Here is a 24,348-nt window from a genome sequence, read left to right as displayed (position 1 = left end):
TTTTAAGATAAGCTAATAGTCAACTATATATAAACATGTACATGTGATATGAAGGTATCCGCTTGATAATGAGCTAAAGTGTTTGTTTAAATTTATAAATTGAATTTTTTTTATATCCATAATATATAAGGAGATAAAGCTACTTAGTTTTTTTGACTTGCAAAGAAAATATTTCAAATGTAGTGTTTCTCATCATACAGACCTAACTTTCCAGCTTTATTTGGACCAATAAAATTTCCCTGTGAGGGGATCTTGTGTAATAGCAATAAAAAAATCTCAAATACTGTCAATAGGAAATATATTTTTTCTTTGTAAGTTGCTACACAAGTTGCTGTTCTAGTTGGTTTCATTGCAGGGTTGTAGCGCTGCTCAGGCGATTTGAGACCAAAAATCTCAAACAGAAAAAGGTAAACATACATGTGCAGATGATCATGTCATACTGCATGTCATTACAATCCTCAGGTTATCATGAGCTCCAAGATAGCCACACACATGTCATTGTTAAACTGTAATGGGAAGAATCTAAAATATACTCTGGGATTTTTTCTCAAATTCACAGATATCGATGTTGCTGATAAATGAAAATGCTAACTGGTGTCTCATTGGAAACGATTTATTTCATAAGTCAGCAGTATCAACACATACTTCACTACCACTAATACAAATAGCAATTGAGTGAATCTACGACCTATTGATAGGTAAGATCAGGTAATGTAAGGTAGCGGCAGATAGTGACAAGGAATGATAAGTATAATGACAGTTAGTGACAGGGAATGACAAGTATAATGACAGTTAGTGACGGGTAATGACAGGCAGTGACAGGGAATGATGACACGTTGTGACAAGTAAAGGCGGGTAGCGACTGGTAATAACAGGTACTGACAGGTGATGGCAGGTGATGGGTGAACAGACTAATGCTACTAATATTACAGAGATAAGTCATTGTAGTGTAAATGACTATAGCGACTTAGTCTCTCATTGAATTGGTTAGTATATATTATATACAAAACAGCTGCCAAGTTGATTTATAATTTTAGACATGTACAAAGTTGACTTCATTTCAACTAACCAACGCAGCTGATCATAAAATAAATAGCGAATAAAAAGTCGTTGGAAGCTGATACGAAAACAGAATATGCTGGTATAAAATCAATCTCGCACACAAATATTCAAATTAAAGTGTTTGATTACCTAAGAGTCACTATAAAATGTATATGATTAGCTGTCGATATCAACTGCTACTAGTTTAAGACTTCTTGACAGGCCAGCTCCAGTGCATCGGCAGCAGCCTTCAGGTCCAGCTTGCTGAGATTCACATTGACTGAGAGCCTGATACTAAAAAGGAAAGAGACAATAGAGGAGCAGGTACATGAATAGAGGAGCAGGTGCATCAGGAATGATCTAACAAGACGTATTTCGTGAAAGCCTATGATAAGCATTTAGCTAGACGCAATCATTCAATAGTGTAAAATACTAACATTATATAAAATATGCAGAATAGATGCGTTGAAATTTATTCTATGTTATCACACGACAGCAAATTAAGCTACAAAAATTTAGCTCCACGTCAAATAACAAATTATCGCAATGAAGTTATTTTATACGTTGAACCAAAAGAGGGTAAATACTAGAGCCATCGCTTGTGGTTTAGAAACACTTTGAGTGACAAGTGATTGAAGATGCTTACAAAGTAGATATAATACACAAAAATAACTTTTCGCCAGCAAAATTATCTATGGACTTATTAATTAATTTAAATTATAATATATAGTTGAGTTATTTATACTTAATATCTAGTGGCTATAAGCTTATTTTAGTTATATTTTATAATTTAATTGCATTTGGACCTGTTGATTCTGTGATTTTGCTAGGCTCGACTAACTGAATAAGAGAGAGAATACCTTGGTCTTACGGCCTTCAACTCAAACTTGTCAATGTATCGGGCTTGAACCGTTGCGACTCCCTGAGCCATGCACACCTCTACGATCCGGTCTAGTACCTTCCTTTCCTCTTCCAGTGTTGGAGCAGACTGCGAGAGCACCAGATGCTGGATGGGGGAGTACGGCTCACTGATCGCACTCAGTCCTTTTAAGCTACACGATGAGACAGTCAAACTGATATAATCAGGTTGAGAACATATCACTTCAATACATCCAGAACAAACGTATTTAGCTATAAATTAATTTGTTATTTTAATAGTCTACGTAAACACGCCTGGGTGACCATGTGGTTTATATTTCATAAACCATATTTTATAATCCAGACTTTATGATATAGTCATTGTTTGAAGGATGTACATATACACTGTATATGATGTGTTTAATATAGCAAAAATATAAGAGAGACACTGTCAGTAACTAGCTCGCCCAACTTTAATATCACATCCATTTAATTTCTCTTTAGTTACATTCCAGCACGAGATGCTAAAAGTGGACTTCATTACAAAACTGTATCAAAATTCATCTTCATCGTAACATTACATCATATAAATTCTGTAGAAGCAACTGATGACTGCAGCTCTAACATGTTATAGAGACATAAACATGGGTAATCATCGAGCTACTAAGTTTAAACAAGAAACACATATAGGCACCACTACATACTAATAGACAAACCATACGTGCAACAAAATGGTGTAAAAAACAAACTTACCTTTTCAAGAATTGGTGTAAATATTTGATCTTGTTTTGAAGTTCCAAGAACATCGCTGCAACAAGAAATAGCAGTAGTTTAAAGGGCATTCCTAAGGCAACGCTTGCTGATTATCTGTGGTAGCAGAGTGGCTCTTAATTTATGGCTGAAGTCGCACTGCAGAAGTTTAGATAGTGTATGTAAAATATCCTGTCAGGTTTGTAGATCAGGCCACTAACAGCCCACTAATAACAGACTAATAACAGACTAATATCACACTAATAGCACACTAATAACACACTAATAACACACTAATAGCGCACTAATAACACACTAATAGCACACTAATAACACACTAATAGCACACTAATAACACACTAGTAGCACACTAGTAGCACACTAATAACACACTAATAACACAGTAATAGCACACTAATAGCACACTAATAGCACACTAACAACACAATAATAGCACACAATAGCACACTAATAACACACTAATAGCACACTAATAGGTTACTAATAACACACTAATAGCGCACTAATAACGCAATAATAACGCACTAATAGCACGCTAATAACACGCTAATAGCACACTAATAGCACACTAATAACACACTAATAACACACTAATAACACACTAGTAGCACACTAATAACACACTAATAGCACACTAATAACACACTAATAACACACTAATAGCACACTAATAACACACTAGTAGCACACTAATAACACACTAATAGCACACTAATAGCACACTAATAACACACTAACAGCACACTAATAGCACACTAGTAACACACTTTTCTGTCCAAAACCTTTTTATTACCCGGGCAACGCCGGGTAGCACAGCTAGTGAAGTAATAACTCGTGATTCAAAAATTATTGTTAGTAAACAAATAGTATTAGATCAATGTCGGCAGTATAAATAAATTGCTAACTGCTGACTAAGAGATGGTCTAACTGTTCCATTGACTATTCTTTCAAATTATTTCACAAAACTACTTTGGCAATGACTAGTTACATTGCTAACACTCCAAGGTTGCTCCAGGTACCTTACATACAAAGATTCCTCGTAAGGTTTGCTTGTATTCATAGAAAACATCATCATCATCATTTAATGATCAATAAATAGAAGAAATAGAAATGATTTCGATATGTAATGAGAAACATACGAAAAAACAGTATGCTAAAAAGCTTTACCTGTTTCATGCTGCATGATATTCAGCGCAGTGATAGCCCCCTGAGCCAACAATGGAGGTAGAGAGGCTGAAAAGCAGTAGCCCAAACCAGATAGTCTCTACAAAAGAAGGAACAAACAATGTTGCTTGCTAGCTTGGCTCTAAAATACATGTGTTTTTCGCCTTCAACCAGGTTTTCGTTGTTTAATAGTAAGAAGAATCATGGCCTGCTCATCAGTAGTTTTTCTAACAAATTCAGATGACAATTTGGCAAACATGACTGAAATACAAACAACTGTGCATTACTGATTGTGTCTTAACATTAGCAATTATCTTCTCTTGCATTCTAACGTCAATTGAAAATGAGCATACAATTCTTAATATTTAATAGCAGTTCAAACTTAATGCAAACTCTTGTAATATTCTAATGGCCATTTGGTTCAGGCGCTCAGTTACACTTTTCTACTTTTTTACTCAGATGTAGAAAAAAGGTCAACATACCTGATGGTCTATAACAAACGATCTACCGCAACAGAATCCGCCTGTTGAGCCAATCGCGAATTCTATGTTGGAGCAAATCATGTCCACATCCTCTACCTGCAAATAAGTTGAGAACCTCTAGTGCTTCAACAAAACTTCAACGCTATATTCAATGACATAAAATAAACAATAAAAAATAATTTAATGTAATGTTAAAAAGTGAGTCAAAAGTTAAAATCATGTCTTTGCCAAAAATATGGTCTCCACTAGACAGGTAGGACAAAATGATATCTTCCAGTTATGCTGTAAACAGAACTTCACTAAGCTGCTAGCCTCAGAAATTTGTTGATATATTGAACGTAAAAATTAAACTCCATATAGCTCACTATAGAAGGAAGACATACAAATAATGGTATTTCATAACCTTTGAATCATGATCTGAATAATCTAAGTAGCAACTAAGACGATCCTATTCAACCGTTCAAGCCATTGTTACACCAATTGAACATAAAATAACATGTTTAATACAAAACTGGACAGCGCACACTCATGCAATGTAAGAAGCAGCATCAGGAAGTAGCGGCCGCTAGTACAACAACTTTAGCCATACTATCTAGTACATTGTATACTAGACGAATGTCAGGCGTTAAATTCTATATTTAACATATACAACATTTACCATTCCAACTTTTAAACTTAATATCATGAGAAAAGTGTTTTTGTACAATTCAAATAAATTAAGAGAAAAAATAAACAATGAGTACATGGATTTGTGTGTATAAAAAGGGTTATCGCTGCAGCAGAAGCTTGAATGCAAAGTTTTGATGGTTGATACTGGTACCTCTCGTTACTGGTACAAACGTAAAAATGAGGTATCAGACTGTCTTTGTCAAATACTCTGTCTGACCAAACAAAGAAAGAATGTAGAGGCAATTCCTATTTTAGATAATACATCTGTCTATTTAGCCTTTAAAGATTTACCAAATCGAAAAATAGTATTGTAATAGCACATTAGAAATTAAAATGGCACATTTAAAAATTATAAATTAAAAAAATAGGTAACGGTAATACTGAAAAAACAACCTTTTAAAAATTTTCCAAAGAAAATAACAATAGTAAAAAGTAATATTGATTAAAAATAGTAAGTGCATATTTAGTGTGTGTAATCGCGATAAGGATATACATTTGTACCTACATGTGAGAGCATTAGTAATGATAAGAAAGTCTTAGCCTAGTGGTTAGGCGCGCTTGTTTGTCGATTTGCAATTTGAATGCTATTTTTCTATTTTTGAAGCGGATTTTTGATCGCTAAATTTTGATCACTATAACTGGACACAGAAGGGAAAACAAAAGACAAACAAAGACTGAGATTCATATATTTGGATTAAGCATTGCACATTACATGCTGAAGACAAGCAAAGGTCAAACACAACACCTGCATACAGGAATAATGATGAATGCTACACGGTACCTCACAGTTGAAATGCTCAGTTACACCTCGGCCTGTCTCTCCGAGCACCCCGAATGAGACACTCTCCTCGAGGAATATCCTCACCTTGTATTTGTACTTGAGCTCGATCTACAGAGGTCAGAATAGACAGCTAGAGAGAACTAATACATAGCATGCTTTCCCACTAAAGACTTTATAGACTCTACCACTCTGGTCATCTTCTCAATACTCTAAGACATTCACTAGATCTAACAAAAATATAATTAACATGAACAAACACTCGAGTTTATCAATGACCTTTGGAATTTATTAAAAATATTTCGTGCTTAGGATCGAACCTTCCGTAACTGTAAGATTATTCATGAGGTAGCAAACACTGAATGGGCGAGTGCCGAGCCCTTACAACTTACCAACTTAGGCAGAGGGCAAATGTCACCATAGTTCATATATATTCCTTCTACTATGAGAAAGCGTCTCGTCACTTTGGCCTTTCTTGGATTCTAAATACAAAAACACATTGACAATCATAGTCATGTAGCACACTACACATACACACATACACTGAATACTAGACATCTACAACTATTATTGATATAACAAAAGCAGGTTTCGATAAAAGCACTTCATATGTAGCTGGTAGCATACAGTCGTTTTATGTAGAATCCTGGATTTCATTCTGCATACAGCAAGTGCCAAAACATCTGCCTGCAGTGCCTAAATATAGCCTATGATCTTGCAAGTAGGTTCAAAAACTTTGAAAGCACCCCCACCACACCTTTTGGTCCTCAATGGCTTGCTCCTCAAGCAGCCGTTCCAAATCAGCCATATCATTATGCTTGAAGTACCTGACACTGCTACGGGATGCCTCTAATCCTTTTTGAATAGGAAAACAAACGCCTTCATCTCTGCAACAATTTTTGACTTCGAATAATTGTCTTACTATTGCTAAAAATCATAAAACAGCCAGCAAACTAAACAAACATAAAAACTATCAATAAAAAACACCGTTATAACTTATAAATGTTACGAGAATTGGCGAGGCTAGAAATAGCCAAACTAAGACTAGGGTCTAAAACTGCTAGCCAAGACAAGAGTGCTCCAGCAGGAATATGAGCTATAATCTGAGGAATATGAGCTATAATCTAATGATAAGGGCGAATAGAGCAAAAATATACCACAACTACCCTAGGACACTATGTATTCGCGGCATCTAACTTTCGCATTTTTGCGGAGTCATCCTCTCGCAAAAATTTCATTAGCGAAACTAAACTATCATAACGAACGAGCGAAAACGCGAAATTAAATAGCTTTGTTCATTGATATTCACAATAAAATCGTCATATTAGAAATGCAGGCAATTTTTGAGTGTGGTTGGCTCATTGGGCAATTTCTCCTAAACTCATTATAGCTGATACACCGACTGAGCAGCATAGCAAAACAAATTAAGATAATAAGTTATTTTGGAAAAGCCTAGACAAATGAGGAAGATGATGATATTAGTTTAGTCACTGAATTTGTAACTGATGAGGGCGAAAGTCTGATAGGGAAAGTCATAAAATTGAGTAATAATTATTGTGGTGATGAATTTTATTATCAACCAAAAACAATAACAACCCGGAGCCATGGCAACTGTGCATGCCTATATTCACTAGTTGCAAGTTGGGGCAGCTAATGAGAGGCGACTAGTTATGAACACCTGGGGTGTGAAGGGGGGCGGTGTAAGCCCCCAACAGGGTTCTCTTATGTAGGGCCTCAGCCGGGCCTCCCATGTGAAGTTTGAAAATTTTTATCGGAAAGTATCAACATTTTTCTATTTTTTGAGATTTGTTTTGTTTTAGGTGATGTGTCTGACGAGACGTTTTTAAATTAAAATAGGCAAAACTTGACCGCAGTTAAAACGCTCAGAAAAAAGACATCTTTTTCTTTTGAGCCTTTTAACAAAGATCAATTTTGCCGATTTTATTTTAAGTTCATACGGAGGTTTCCACGCTTTCGATGGGACATGGCCAAGCGGATGTTTGGTAAAACTTGATATTTTGCAAACCTTTATAATAGTTCTTAACAAGAATATTTTGCCGCTGATGATGTTAATAATGACGCCTAAGAACTACTAAAAGTTGATGTTTGTCTCTATGGCTTGGAATAAAGTGATATTCAACAGCAATAAAAACCGTCTCCATAGCCGTTGGGCAAATAACTTTTCGAATAAATGATGTTGAGGTCGAGTTATCTGAAGCAGTTTATCATTGCGCGGGAACGGACCAAACAAATCCGTTCAAGTTAACCTTATGTTTGAGATGAAATGTTACATTTTATCTGAGGGCGAGTTATCCGAGTTTGACTGTACTTGGCTGCGAAAAGTTTTTAAAAAGTTGGGGCGGCTCAGCCGGCCAGCCGCCCCAGGGAATACGGGCCTGCCATCTCGTGCTATAAATACTTGAGATCTAATATTGGTATCACATCAGTCACGGCGGCAGGGACCGGCGATCAAATTGCATTATCGATCTCACCTACACATTTCTACCTGCGGTTCACAAATACAAACTAGTCCCAAATTGAAAAATATTTCGTACCAGTGAACGGGACCTGAGGAAACTAATGATTTTTGTTCCACTGCATTTATTTTCACATCACTATATTTTCGCACTCATCAGAGCTGCGAAATTAAGTTGCAGCAAAATTTTACTCTGTATGCTACTCACGAAACTAAATACTAGCGAAATATAAGTGTCCTAGGGTATAATCAGCCATAAGAGAAGTGAATATGTCTTTAACATTGTTGGCTGAATTCAAGTGTTTACACTGAATTTACACTGTTTACATGTCAACTGTTTACACTGAAAGCTTGCACTGAATTCAAGTGAATACCACCATGTGCACACTGAGGTATATCATTACAGAGTTGTTGACAACAATAAATGTTGAATTCACCTACTGAATAAGACTACTAGTGGATCAATAGTACTAAGAAGAAGAGGATATCAGCTATCTTACACAAAAAGGACATCTCCTCTCTTGGCATATGCAGGGATAGCGCTGGCAATAGTAGAAAAACCATAAGAATATAGAATAGCCTCCTCACATCTCATGAACTGAGCTAACTTCTCTTCCAGCTCAAGATGCTTGTCTACAAATAGTAGACAAGTCGATGAGCTGCTGCGTAAGGCTATGCGCTGTCAATGGGCATCTGTTGTCTAAGGCTATGTGTTGTTGAGGGCACCTGCTGCATAAGGCTATGTGCTGTAGATGAGTACATGTCACAATGTTATTCGTTGTCAGTGAGCACCTTTTGCATAAGGCTAGGTGCTGTCAAAGGCACCTGTTGCACAAGGCTATGTACGAGGGGCGATCGTAAAGTTCCAGGAATTGTTTCAGTACACAAAAACCGTTAATCGTAATTACCTAATTTAAACTGTCCCCTTCAAAGTAATCGCCTGAGCTTGCTATGCACTTGTCCCATCTGTGTTTCCACTGATCCATGCAATGCTGGAAATCACTTTCCGTGAGGCTTCGGAGTTGTCTCGTCACATTTTCTTGAATAGTTGGTATGTCGTCAAATCTTTCACCTTTCATTGTCAATTTGATTTTGGGGAATAGGTAGAAGTCACATGGTGCTAAATCAGGTGAATAAGGGGGATGGTTAAGCACAGTCGCCTTATTTTTTGCCAAATACCGACGTACCATCAATGAGGTGTGAGCCGGAGCATTGTCATGGTGTAGGTACCAGTCACCTGAGAGCCACAAATCTCGACGTTTCCTTCTGATACTGTCTGTAAGTCTTATCAGAATGTCTTTGTACACATGCTGATTCACAGTTTGACCATGTGGCAGAAATTCAGAGTGTACCACACCTCTAATGTCGAAAAATGTTATCAGCAGCGGTTTTACATTTGAGCGAGACATTCTAGCTTTTTTTAGGCCTAGGAGAGTCAGAGGATTTCCATTGAGAACTTTGTGATTTGGTCTCTGGGTCATATCTATAGACCCAACTTTCATCCCCAGTCACAACTTTTGAAATAAAGTCAGGGTCTTGTGTTAAAGCATCTTTTAGTTTGATACAACAGCTAACTCTTTTTTCTTTTTGGTCGTCAGTGAGCAGTTTGGGTATCATCTTTGCAGAGATCGTTCTCATGCCTAAATCTTCAGTGATAATAAGATGACATGTACCATAAGAAAGCCCACTTTCTGCTGATATTTCCCGTATAGTCAATCGCCTATCTCCCATCACCTGCTGCCTCACAAGGTCTGTGGCAGTTGTGGCCCTTGAAGTTGCCGGTCTGCCCATGCGGTCATCATCTTTAGTACTTGTCCTTCCCTCTCTAAATCTTTTGTGCCATTCATAACAGGCTGTTTTCTTAAGGGCAAAGTCTCCATAAGCTGTCCGTAACATTTGGAGCATCTCAGCACCGGACTTTCCAAGTTTTACACAAAATTTTTTACAAACGCGTTGCTCTTCTACTTCATTCATTTTCGAAAAATCCGACGAACGATAAAAAATGACCTTGACATTGCCTACTATAACTTCATTGCGGGTGCTCTGACAAGCGTAAAACTTTGGCTATGGGGAAATCCCGTGCTGCTTAGCAACATGGAACAATCAAAACAACTGCACATGGTCTTATATTTGACCAGGAAAACGATTCCAGGAACTTTATGATCACCCCTCGTACTGTTGAGGGGCTGCTGAATAGCTTGCATTTTATTCATAGCCTGTTGTATTTTGATTTCAGTTTATTGGTAATTGGTATACTAGTGGTTACAAATGGCAACCCTTATATGTGTCATGATCACAGAAACCATGGTTAAGTCAGGATTATAAGATTTAGAGCTATCTACATTAGCAGAAGGAAAAAATTCTCAGTTATTTTGCAAAAGAAATTTTGATTCTAGCTTAATTACAGCAGATTTTATGGTCAATAAACTGAATGCACGTTTACCATTAGTGCGAAAACATAGTTCCGAGAAAACTGGTGCTAAAGTCTGAGAAACGAAAACCGATGCACAATTTTGTTTACATTTCAAAACGTCATAGCAACCAATCTTAAGAGGTTGTAATATTTATCTAGATTTTTGTCTTTATATCAAAAACATTATGCTGAATTTAAAAATCTAAACAGATTTTGGCTGGTTGTCATAAAAATGGCTGTATATCTATAAGAAAATGTATTACTTAATTCTGCAGATATTAAAAACGGCTTGGCAGTACCGCGATATTGAGCACAACTGTAGTATGATCAACAAAATCTTTAAAAAAATAATGACAGTAACATATTGCACATCATCGGTCACTATATACTTCGATCTTGCAAATTCAAATATTTTTTCTTAGAATTAAATCTTATAAAATCGAATAATTATTCTTATAATTAAATATTGTAATAATCTTATAAGAATGATTAGGAATATATCATGGTCATTCCATTTACTTACACTGCTTTGGACATCAGTTGGAATACCAAAGTACTCATTATAAGTGTCCAAAATGTCAGAATTATCTTTCAAATCGGCAAAAAAGAAACGATTACATTTTTCGGATGCCATTTTTGAGTACTTCCTGTTTAGCATAGCAACGGTTTTAAGGGTTTTTTCCGAGGTTTAAAGACATTTGTTATCTAAACTGACTTAATATTCAGAAAGATCACTCTTTGATTGGTCCAGAGGCACGTGTTACAAAAATCGTTACCAATATTATAAATTCAGTTAGTGCAACTTTAAAGTCAAATAACTCAACTTCGTGATTTGCGACTTAACCATGGTTTCTGTGACCGCGACCCATATATTCTGAACCTTGTACATTTTACAGATATCTGACTAAAAGGAAGAAAAATCGGAAATTTGGCTTTTCAAACCTCAAGACAATCATTTAAAACTGCTACAATTAAGCTTTCCCGTTCACGAGCCCTGCTGTTTACATAAGTACCAAGGAGTACTACAGTGGAGAACATTCTTCGATATATCAACAGACGCTAATGAGAGTTGATGGGTGAAACCAAATCAGCCAAGCGTTAGTACTTATTGTATATAATGATTTAGAAAGTCAGCTCAAAAGTGTTATGATGGAACTCACCTACTGTGCCGTAGAAACCACGGGGGCCGCATGAGCCCACCCCATGCTTTTGCACGGTCGCAATAGCACTTTTCTACAAGAGACAGACAAACATAAACATACCCTTTCCTACAATCTCATTGATGGAGTGCAGTGAGCGATGACGAGATGTACATAACATGTGGTTAATGCTGACTTAGATCACTAACCTCCACCTCCTTGTTTCCGATCATCCCTAAGAAGTTCTGTGTGCTGAGGTTGATATATTCTTTATTGTCAATAGTTATTCTTTTTCCAGGAATTCTAAATCAATGTAGACATGGAGACTGAGTGTAAAAGAAGGTGAAGTGAAATAACACGCTAGACTAACATAATTGTTACGGGAATAAAATGCGAGTACAATATAATTATATTAGATTAGTCCAGTTGGTTGAAAAGCTGACATAATACTGCTAATCCTCATTTTTAGCAAATCTGGTATTTTAGCATAAACCAGGTCTGAAACATGTGTCTATGGTTGTCAAATGGACTACATCTGTAGAACCAGCCTCAAGTCCTCAGCAAGCTCGGTAACCAAAGTACAAAGCTAATGGGAAAAATAAAGCCACAGGCATAAAAATAGGCTTATAAAAAATACAATAATTTTCTTTATTCAAAAAACATAAAATGACAAAGACAAGAAGATAAAAAAAGCATGATATTTTAGAAACCCAATCCATGGTTGCTTGTATTTGAGTATTTGTAACAAATGATAGAAATGGTAAAGTATAGGGCGCTCTAATGAGCTGCCTTTTTTGTATATATAGTAGATGCTCCTGCAATGTAAATAATCCATTTCGAGAACATTTACATCATAGGGATTTTATGTTAGACGAGGTGTAAAAGACATTTAAATGGTTTAATCTGTTGCAAGATCTTCCCAAACTCCCTTCTTTGGCTCTTCAAAATGAAAAGAATATAACTTTTTAACTTAATGACTGTACAGTCACTGTTGGTCACAGTGGAACTATTGGTTTGTATTGAAACCTTTTCCTCTTTTTATTACATACAGTTGGCTTGGGGTCTATGATTACGGTGGATTTACACTAACTTAAGGGGAGCGCACACCTTCAATGTCAACTCAAATCAAAGTTTTTAAACTTTTCTCTAGCCATGGGACCCTCTTTATTCAAATCGTAAATCAAATTACGTAAAAGGAGATTCGCCTTATAGGGGTGTCTATTTTATGTTCGTTAGTAATTACACGATCATGTTTTGAAATAAACTATTAACAAATAAACAACGAAGAAAAAACATTAAATCTGGTGATTTTGTTTCAAACTGATTTCAATCAACAGTAGTAGCTAATTTACATTAGCAGCCTCATAGTCAAAAAAGACTCTGCTGCCAACACAAACATGAACGCATGTGCGGTCACTAACAGACTAAAAAATCTTTACTACAATAAGAGTCGTGTAAGTCTGGTCGTCCGAAGCCACATTAAGAGCGTTAGGAACAAACATTGCCTTACATGGGAATTGAACCCAAGGTGTCACATTCAAAGGCAAGCAGACTACCAGTACACCACTAAGGCGCCATACCGCATTCATGGGATAATTCTCCATATGGGCGTGTTCATAAATAATGATGGGACATTTAGAGTTACTTGATGCCACTACACATGCACATTTGCTTCCATTATAAAATTCTTTGAATTAATTGATGCAGTATTTTCTTGGCTTTCAGATAATATAAAATTTATTGCTTTCAAAGTAGTAGTTCCGGAGCTATGAAGTGCAACATGTGTAAATGATAGGTCATCACAAATGTCCCATCATTATTTATGAACACGCCCATATAATGATTACTTATGACAATCTCTCACAGCGCACAAGACTGGAAGATGTACTCGTTATTATAAAACTGCATTAATTTTTGCAGTGAAATCATTAAATAAACGCCACCCACCCTGTAAAATGTCTCTGAAATCCGTGAGGCATTTCCTCCTCTACTTCTGGAACTAATGGTACTGGCTGCCATTCGTCAAGCAGCTCTTGTTTTTCCTGCAAAAAACTTTACTAGTAACAGGGTCCACACATTAAGTTCTGAAAGTTTTCCTAATAGCTGTGGCGCTCAATTAAAGGGTGGTGCTGTATTTTTCAACTCTTCTCCTATAGTGGCGTTCTATTAGAAGAAGGGTTCAAGTAAAGATGGCGTTCAAATAGAGGTTATACGGTAAATAATTCCTTGACATGTTACAAGATATCTACCACTTTCAAAACAATTGATAGTTTGCTGAAATTCGACCAAACAATAATTTGAGCCATGCAAAGAAAAGATTAAAACTGCCGAGGAACTCCACAAATAGTTTTTTTCACTAAATCTTTTCAGCTTCCGGGAAAAGAGTTTTTGGCGAGGTTTTGCCGGTTTTCTTTTAAGAATGAGCTCCTTTGAGCCCATAAACTAAACTATGGTAATTTGCGAGCATAACACCTTAATGTTTAACAAAACACTTACCTTTGCTGTTAATTCAGTTTTATCAAGCTTGAATGTTTTAGTGAAAAATAAGAGCTTGATTATCCATAATATAAGAAGAACTTCGAAGATCAGGTGATAAGCTGGAGCCTAAAAGAGAATTAGACAGAGGATGAACTAAGTTAAGTAGCCTTGGAACACTGAGACAGGTTTAGTTACGTATAAATTTGGTCATATATAGCCTATAAGCAAAAAATTGTCTAGAAAACAAGCTGAGGCTTTGCAGATGTTCAATAAAGGCTAATTTCCTGTGTAAGGGATGTAAGCAATATCTTGAATAAAAGAAGTTTACATGGTACCTTATCAAAAGTTTCGTTTTGTGTTTTTCTATAACGATCTGTCAAGTTTATAAGTAAAATATTGAGTAGGATTAACAGCTAGGAACCCAGCTATGACCAGATGGCGGTGAAACAGCATTTGGGTAAAAAATATAACCAACTACTATAATAGTCAAGTAAATGTTTTATTTTACATCTGCTCTGGAAAGTATAGGAGAAAATTACTTACTAATCTTACACACGTAGTAAGTCAGCTTGCGCTGGCACTAGCTAGTTGGAGAGCACAAATTTTACATACCATATTCATAGACAATGAGAAATACAGCTGACTAGTGTGTTTTCAAACTGCCTTATTATTTTAGAGAGCAGATTAATGTTTACCAACTAGTCAAACTTGTATGTAACTAAGGTTTTCTTATTTTTTCAAATACGCATTACAACTTGTAATTTGAAGAATGTAATTAGAAATCTGATTTAGATACTGCCCTAATTTATTTCCCCTTATCAGCTAATTAATTTTAAAAATATTTATTTTAGAGTTTTTTCGTTATGGCTAAGAAATCTTGCTTATTCTTTAGGCTACTGAAGAAGCTGATCTTTACAATTCTAACTATTAAAGTACAAATTAATAGATTAGTATATACGGTTGTAGCAAGAAATTTGTGTCTTTCTGAATAAGACTTATTTTGACTAATTCTAGAAAATTCAGCCGCTGTAGATATAGCTATGGAGGTCACTCTCCGCTTGGGTGGTGGCACAGAATTACATAAAAGTTGTATATTTGATAAGATGACACTACGGCGCATAGATGATTAATCTTAGGTGGCCGATACCGGTAAAGTATGAGAAAACAAGCGTACAAGCTTCTAAAAAAGATCTATGTATTATACTTAATAGCAGACTTCCATTTAATTCTCTAATGTTGGATCGCTCTGTAAATACTATGACACTAATGTTGTGGCATCAATTCTTAAAACAAAATTAAGATGCAGTAATTAAGCTGGTCAGTTTATGCAAACAACACTGCCTCTTTTATCGCTTTTACATTTTATCAACTCTCTGGAAGCATATGCTGCCATGTAAAAAAGCCATACACTACCATTTATGAGCAAACCACTTGCACTTCTTTGTAACATTAATTCATGATGTCTAAGCGGTACACGTTGCACACATGGGTGCTCAGCAAAATCTTGAGTGACGATTAGCGTTATCAGTCTCTTCATACCAGTTGTTTCTGCTAACTTTCTCAAGTTCTTTTGTAGCTTCAGTCTTCCATTATAAGACTCCTCATATTGTTATGGATAATCAATCAAATTGTTATTTCATCAGTTTTTTTCCTTGCGGTATAAATTATTATCTCCATATTTATTGAAATTGGTCGATCGACAAACTGATTGAAACTATAAAATAACTTAAAGCTCGGAGAATAGTGCTAAAGAAATACAGAAAATATATCTCAGACACAAACAATGCGTATTAAATCACATAGATCAACAGTTATAAAAAAATCAAACAACGCACCGTTGCCAGCCCATTTACAATGTCTACTGGATGAAAAGTGAAATGCTCCCTCAAATATTCAGTTGAGAACTTCTCAGTCCAAGCCATTTTTGATTTTACAAAACGATCCTTGACCTGTAAAAAATATTTGAGCTAGGTCTACGCCAATGACATAGATACGACGATTACTCTTGTCAGCTACGGCAATGCGGTCTTCGAGCGCTAAATGTGAGTGGCGAAATGCAGTAGTTCTGCGAGGTTATTGGTGAGTTCGCCGAAATTCTATTAGTCACAATACGAATTTGCCGAAAGGCCATTAATTAATCAAAATTCAAGCCTTTCGTCAAAGAGTGTAGATTTGGTCGAAAACTCAAGTGGTTTGGTCGAAAACAATAATATTGGACAAAAACATTATCATTTATAATATTAATAGTAAGTTTTTACCTGTTAGTTAAGTTATCTTCAACTTAGTGTTAGTTTAGCTTTACAATTTTGTACTAGCTCCATCAGCTAAACATATGCTATGCTATAACTGCTGTACCAGAAAATATTTCGCACGCATACACACTTGTGATATGCATGCAACTGATTTTATGGAGTTATGCGACATTTAGGTGTAATAATATATACATGTACAACGTATTGCATGTTACTTTATTACATGATCAAATTTGCGAGGCAAATTTTGGTTTGTCTAAAGCTATCACGACTTTATCGACACATAAGTTAATTTGTTTCACAGGCTACATTTAGTGAAATATTTTGAGATTGTATACCTAATTTTGATGTTATATATATATATATATATATATATATACTAAAAATATAACTAAAAATAGCTGTAGATGCAAATAAAAGCATCATTGACTTTTTGGATATATCCTTAGATCTACAGAATGAATTATATAGACCCTTTAGCAAGCCCAATCATACGCCTAGATACGTGCACACAAGATCTAACCACCCATCCTCCATCATCAAAAACATTTCAGCATCAGTCAACCTGCGCCTCTCCACAATATCATCCAATCAAGATATATTTAGACAAAATACGAAAGAACACCAAGAAGCCCTTAATAGAAGTGAATACCATCATAAATTGACATTTAGTGAGAATACAACATCGCATAACATCCGAAACAAACGCAGGAGAAATATACCTTGGTATAAACCCCCTTTTTCTGAAAATGTTGCCACCAATATAGGAAAGCTTTTCTTCAGAGCTCTGAGTGAAGAATTTCCCAAAGATCACAAGCTTTATTCGATATTTAATAGAAACAATGTGAAACTTAGCTATAGCTGCATGAAGAATATTGGACAGATTATTGTGAATAACAACATAGCGCAACTATCAAACGAAAAGCCAACAGCAACATGCACATGTCGAGACAAAGATACATGTCTACTGCCAAATGCATGCATGTCCAGGTCTTGTCATCTATCAGGTTACAGTTATGACTAACAAACCTGATGCTGCCAAACAAACATATGTTGGCCTGACAGAGGGCCCATTCAAGAAAAGATATTACAACCATCGTAGCAGCTTCAACAATTCATCAAAACGAACATCAACAGAGCTAAGTAGTTATATATGGCAGCTTAAAGATCGGTCCATCTAGTACGACATCAAGCGGAGAGTATTGAAAAAAGCGAGGAGTTACAATAAGACTGGAAAACGCTGTAATTTGTGCATTTGGGAGAAGTACTTAATTCTATACAAACCTGAGCTTGCAAGTTTAAACTCACGAAACGAGCTAGTGTCAATGTGCAGGCATTCAAATAAGCACTTGATTTTCAATGCTGTGACATGAGCCAATTAAATCGTTGTATTATATATAGCTGGCTTTTATCGTTAAACTACTCGATGTGTTTTTGCATACAGTCATACATGTATGAGCTTCAGATCATTTTAATTTTACCTGATGAATGGCAACAACCACGAACCTTTAAGTAGTAAACAGTTTTTAAAGTTTTCAGTTTTTAATATATTTTATATAAATGCTTTATTTTAATATTGACCACTCTCTTCTAGTGAACTGCAACCTTCTTCTTCATCAGTATATATATATATATACTTTTTAGGAATTATAGCGCAATGGTAGTGTTATACTACAAGTTTTTTTATGTGCAACTGTGGTATAATCCCATATACTTTCTAAGCTTGCGGATTTATTCATCAGTATAGCTGTGCAATAATCCGAATCAATTGCATACATCAATGATATACAGCCCCCAATGATATACATCAATGGGGGATGAATATCATTGCATACATGTATGTGCATATGCAAGTTGTGCAAGTATGCTTGTAATTGCATAATTGATATTCCTAGAAGTGCACTGACTCATTGCATTGTAGCTATTTCTCCAAAAAATTAATGCTGCAATTATACAAAGGAGCGCTTTGGGATCTTTGGTAACTTAATAGCTTCTGGAATATTTGTTTATTAAATTGTTGAGATTCAACTCTCAAATTTGCAGATTAAAATTGTAGTAAAAACATTAAAAAATATATCAATAAAATTGATTTCTCAAATAGTTTATTCAGTAATGAATGACCTGTCAACTTTAACTTATGGCATAGTTCATAATATTATTAAGACGGCTTTAATGCTATGACAAATAGCTAAAAATAACAATTATCGGTATACTGCCATTATACATCATCAAATTCTATTTTATAAAATAAAACCAAATATAGTAAAAGTAGCACACTCAAAATCTATCAAATGTTGATGTTTGATATCAAATCTATCAAATGTTAGATTTTATGGCTGCCTTGATAAACTTTGAAAGTGAAATTTCTTTGTTCTGCAAGCTGTTCCATAAAGTTTGTAATTTGTTATTTCTATATTTTGTGCTTTGTGTCTGTTTTCTTAGTTGCTGCTCATTTTCTAACCCTTGTGCTACTTAGTTTATTATATTTTCCGCTTCACTATGCAGAATGGACAAAAGTAAATACATATTAGGGTGTGGATGCGGTAGCAACCCATTTAGTTTTCTATGCCATCCTTTTAAGACGTTGTTGGTCCTAATGTCTCAACCATAAACACACCAGTCTTTTGGGCTCCACCCTTGATGATTGTCACTTAACCAAAATCTTTCAAAGTAGTCTAGTAAGCTAAATGTTCTATAGTCCTGTTCCTCTATGTCTTCTTCTGCTCTATCACAGCTATAATTGAACACATTTTCTACACTGTTGGCTGGTACAAGCGCTAAGGCATACAACATTGTGACCAGTTTTCTCACTTTGTCATTCTTATTACGATAGCTCTTTGATAGTCCGTAGTTTTTCATATTACAGTGGATAGATTGGCAAAAGTAAAAGTGACAACCTTTCATCTCTAGCTCTGTTCCAAATACCTCATGGACTGCTTTCCACAGGGCTAAAATGGAGAAACATATTATTCTATTTATATTCATTGGCATTGCAATGAGAATAACCATTGTTACTATTGACTGTCAACCATGGGGTTGGTAGTTCGAGCCCTGCTTAATGCTGATCTGACAAAAAGCTCTCAGCAAGCTTTCAACTCTAAATTGCTGGGTCTTTCGGATCTAGACCATAACTTGGAGGCCCCTTTACCACACTGACAACGTGGGCACGTTAAAGATCCGCCTCTGTCCTTCGCACATTGGGCAAGTGAAATGGCTCCCTGACTCTGTCAGACTGGACGTGTTGCAAAATTCATTCCTTCGGGTTAATATGACAGTTCGAGAAGAAGCCCTTGACAAGTGTTAGGACCATCCAAGGTAGCTTATAAAAACTAGTCCTGGCGGTGTGTTTCTTTACTAGAACATGAGAACACTACCGAGCATTGTCGCTACATGACAGAAGCATGCCATTACTATTGACTAAACCCAAATCATTGTACTAATCACAGATGCGTCCAGTTACGCAACGGCGATACCGAGGCAGCTTAATGTTTTACAAAGTTAAAACTTTTCTTTAATATTTGAAAATGTGTCCATAATATTTTGAAGTAGCACATATAACCGCTTAATTTTTGTGACAAATTTAGTTTGGAATGGACATAACAAACCTATTTTAAATAATGAAACATATTTCAATGTGAACGCATGTGTAATTAAATGCTCATTCCTAATATTATTGTTAAAAAATACTTTCTCAACTAACTCATAGTCAGCCATTGCATATTTCGCATTCAAACCAGGTGCAAGTCGTTCTTTAATGTCTTTTGATACCTGGAAAGAAATTATGGCACCGATAACACAATGAGATAGCATTCAAAGAGGCAGTGTTGGGTGAAAATTGGCTCTTGGGAAACAAATATTCTATAAAGATTTATACCTGAATGTAATCCAATTTTCTTCTTTTTGAGTTTGATACGTGTAAAAGTGGCACTTGTTTGCTGAAGCATCCTGCTGGAGCAGCTGCTCAGAAGGGCTTTTCACGCTCAAGGTTCCATCCAAATACAGAGTTCTCGATTTCTTTAGTTGATCTAGCTGAGTGTCAGTGGAAAATATTAAGTGCCTATCGCCATCAATTTGAATGTCCGCCCGCAAAAAGTATTTTAATATGGCATCAAGTTTAAGCTAAAAATATTTTAGATACTGTTTCATATTTGGTGTCACAGTTAAATTACCATATCAGATTTTCAGAATATCAACCTTTATTGCGAAGTTAAAGCGCAAGTAAAGTTAGTTTTTCTAAGCAGCAGTACGTTCAATTAGATTACAATCGATTTTTTCAATTAATAATTCTATATTAAAATTATATATGATAAAATTCTAGGCTGACTCACCTTGAAATCCTTTGACTTTGGATGTTTTGGTCTGCCTCTCTCTTATTTTATTGGCCATCCTTATTAAATTTTGTCTTGAAAAACTGCTGCTGGTTGTACATTTTGTAATAAACTCTTTCAAGTTGTTGTCTCCTATCGAGGTAGCGCTCGAGAAAGGTTTCAGCTTTGCTTCTTTTTTAATCTATTATATTAGTCAGAGTCATGAACAGCTTTCTTATAGGCTAATCTTTAGTATGAAAAGCTTCAGCCAAACATTGCATTGAATAATTTTAGAGGTTTATAAATGAGATTGAGTGCCTCTAACGTTACTTCTCATACCGTGCGTAAGCCGGATGCCTTTTATGCAGATTCCAACTGTCGCTCTGGGTAACCTTGGCTTTGCATTTTCTTCATTTTCTACAAACCCAATAGACTGTCTTTCTACCATCAATTTTTTGCAAGTTTTATTGACGACATAGCTGCACCCATTTGATGACACAAGTAGATCTCCTTGCTGCTTACTCCCGGCTGGATAAATCTCATACTCGACTGCACTAGAAAAATAAATTTTAGTTATGGTTAACTTTCTATAAACCAACACCAGATTCTCAAACATGTGAGACAAGACAACTACATTACATTACCACCATGAACATATAACACATGTGAGTGGTACATGGTGTTTTTATTTCCGTTTCTGTTCTGCTCTTCGTTGATTTCTCGTATGTTTTTGGTATCACCTGATAGCACAACTACATAGATGTTCATCTCATCGATGCTAGGAAATAATTCCCGTTTGAATCGATCTAGAAGTTTTGTGCCTTTTGACATCAAATTTGTATTTTCTTTTATATATAATTGATAAGTGAATCCCACATACATGTACCTATATTATTGTGTAGGTAGTATATGAAGATCACTCATGGTAATGATTTATTAAAGAAGCGATAGATTTTTGTCATATTTATTGTATGGTTAGTGCTAATAATAATTATATTTATTTAGACTTATGTATCATCACTGTCACTGTTGTTAAAGTCATCAGGTCCTGGATCAAAACGCATAATTGATGACGAGGAATTTGACCGGCTATAAACAAGATGATATTATCATATTGTATGCTGCGCTATCAATACATGTATTGATAATCATGAAAGAGCTATTATTTACAGAGCTTTATTAACAAATTTTTATCTTCAAGTGGAAAATTAATGTGTAACTTGTGCTGAAGGTCCTATGTTTATGTCATATGTCATAAAAAAAACGTCTACCTTCTAGGTGGCCTACTTCCACTCCAAGATCTATAGCGCTGGTCTGCCCTCCATCTGCTCCCTGATCTATAGAGTTCACTTTCCCTAGTTCTGCTCCTTGATCTCTCGCGTTGATCTGTCCTGAATCTGCTCCTAGATTTATAGTGTTCACCAGCCCTAGTTCTGCTTCTTGATCTCTCGCGTTGATCTGTTCTGAATCTGCTCCTAGATTTACAGTGTTCACCAGCCCTAGTTCTACTCCTTGATCTCCCGCGTTGATCTGTCCTGAATCTGCTCCTAGATTTATAGTGTTCACTTGCCCTAGTTCTGCTGCTTGATCTGTAGCGTTGATCTGTCCTGAACCGGCTCCTAGATTTATAGCGTTCACTGTATTTATAGCGGGCATTTGAAACTGTGTATGACCTGCATGAAGTGCAGATGACAATTAACCGTGATACAATAGTTGAAGTTACTATCTGGCACTTGCCCTAGCATGAAGTAAATAGGCCATCATTATGATTTAATTTTTTTGCAAAGTGTATTATATTATTGTATGCACATCATACATAATCTCCCATTTATTTCAAATAGTATTTAATTTTGGATAAACTGATCATGCGAATTTTAGTAAGCATCAAGATAATAACCCATAATTGTTAATCAATTCTAAAAATAAAAAACATTTGCAGAATGTTTTAGTTCATTAACTTTTCAATCTCACCTTTTTCTCTCCAATCATACTCTATGGTTTAAACTTTACAAATGGCAACTCCATGAATTTTTGTAAAGCGATAATGACTCTGAGTTTTATTTTACCAGTGATGGTCGTAGATGGCAAAACCAAGCTTTCAAACATTTGTAAGAATTAAGTTTTTGACAATTTACTTTTTGCTGTACTAAGTTTGTTTGAAATGTATACCAGATGTAGCTGATAACGAAAAGTAATGCCTTTTATGACAAAATGTTTTTAACGACATTTGGCTTGTGAAAATTTGTTTCTCCAATTTATGTTTCTACATTTTTGATAACTTAATGGTCATGTAAAATTTTTATTAATTTAAAAAGAATACGTACATTAGGTTGATCTGTGTTACAAATGCAAGCAAGTATTAGTACACCTATTACAGATAATGACAAGTCATTACAATAACATTTAATGGAGGGACAACTCCGCATCTCCTGGCCACTACGCTTGCAATTGTAGCAAACTATCATTACAACCTTCTCTGCTACTTGCTCTATATCTAGAGGCGTATCCCTCTCTGCTATTGTCTCTATACCTTCTACTGTCCCTTTCCTTGCTATAATCTTGACTCCTTGCCCCATACCTACTAATATCAAGCTCGTCGCTACTATTTCCATAATAACTTCCACCACTCTTAGGGCTACTTCTACCACTTTTAGGACTACTAGGAGAATATATACCTCCTGAATCGTATCCTCTATCACCACCACCACTCCGGTCCTGTGCACGGCTGTCGCACGCCGACACCTTCACTACCTCCTATAATCTCATTTTTTAAGTCGCTACCTCTACTCTCCGCTCTCAAGAACCTGTCTGAATGATTCACCATCTCACGAGCCCTCAATGCCTCATTCAACATTACCCAAGTTGAATTGGCATTCTTCATCAAGTCTCTACTCACATCTCTCAACCCGCTAGCTGTCACTATAAGAGCAAACCTTACTCTATCAGCATTATTCGACACCTCAGCATATCTGCTCAAACTCTCAACTCGTAACAAGAACTCTCTATCACTTTTACCAAGTGTTTGTCTAGCTGTCAGGAACTTATGCCCCTTCACAAACATGTTCTCCTGTCTACCATAATATTCCTGCAAAATCTCCATTACCTCCTCATAAGTGGGATCTACACCATCTACATTGAACCCTGCAGCTTTCAACACCTCTATACCCCTAAGCCCATTAACTCTCAATAACGGCATCAACTTAGCTCTACCTCTCATATTACGATGTCTACTGCCACCTTCACCTTCATAACCACCCCTCTCATCTGCAGTCTCAATACAGAAATTATCTCTACTACAAATCTCGGATAAACGAACTCCATCATATCACAATCTATTTTACACCCCCAACCCACTCTTCACCTCTCCTTTTATTTATTTAATTCTCGACTTCTACCACTTCACAAATAATAAATTTCTACGCTCACTTGTACCTCTTCAACCCCGACACTCAACAGCTCCATCACTTCACACTTAGGACAACTCGCCTCCACAACACCACCTCACCTGCACGCCTGTAAA

At 36.0% G+C, this 24,348-nt stretch overlaps 2 protein-coding genes across 3 annotated transcripts; both read right to left on the bottom strand.

The window, feature by feature from the left end:
* Positions 1-772: 772 nt before the first annotated feature.
* On the bottom strand, positions 773-16,223 carry LOC137395229 (serine palmitoyltransferase 1-like). 2 transcript variants are annotated; one of them, XM_068082075.1, is made up of 14 exons: positions 16,105-16,223; positions 14,288-14,395; positions 13,739-13,833; positions 12,001-12,094; positions 11,813-11,885; positions 8,740-8,872; positions 6,521-6,650; positions 6,156-6,245; positions 5,767-5,874; positions 4,317-4,412; positions 3,838-3,934; positions 2,653-2,707; positions 1,902-2,093; positions 773-1,335 (listed from the first exon to the last, which is right to left on the bottom strand). In XM_068082075.1, exons 1-14 carry the CDS (start codon positions 16,189-16,191, stop codon positions 1,242-1,244), a joined length of 1,452 nt encoding a protein of 483 aa, XP_067938176.1. In that variant the 5' UTR covers positions 16,192-16,223; the 3' UTR covers positions 773-1,241. The 2 variants fall into 2 exon arrangements, with proteins under 2 accessions (XP_067938176.1, XP_067938177.1); XM_068082076.1 differs by lacking the exon at positions 14,288-14,395 and having other exon boundaries at positions 16,105-16,202.
* A 5,612-nt stretch (positions 16,224-21,835) lies between these two features.
* On the bottom strand, positions 21,836-23,404 carry LOC137393920 (circumsporozoite protein-like). The gene is made up of 3 exons (XM_068080634.1): positions 23,359-23,404; positions 22,100-22,501; positions 21,836-21,876 (listed from the first exon to the last, which is right to left on the bottom strand). Exons 1-3 carry the CDS (start codon positions 23,402-23,404, stop codon positions 21,836-21,838), a joined length of 489 nt encoding a protein of 162 aa, XP_067936735.1.
* Between the last annotated feature and the right edge of the window lie 944 nt (positions 23,405-24,348).

This window comes from Watersipora subatra, chromosome 4, assembly GCF_963576615.1.
Source record: "Watersipora subatra chromosome 4, tzWatSuba1.1, whole genome shotgun sequence".
Lineage (NCBI taxonomy): Eukaryota > Metazoa > Bryozoa > Gymnolaemata > Cheilostomatida > Watersiporidae > Watersipora > Watersipora subatra.
The sequence above is the reverse complement of the archived record's forward strand: the minus strand, read 5'-3'. Positions and strand labels throughout refer to the sequence as shown.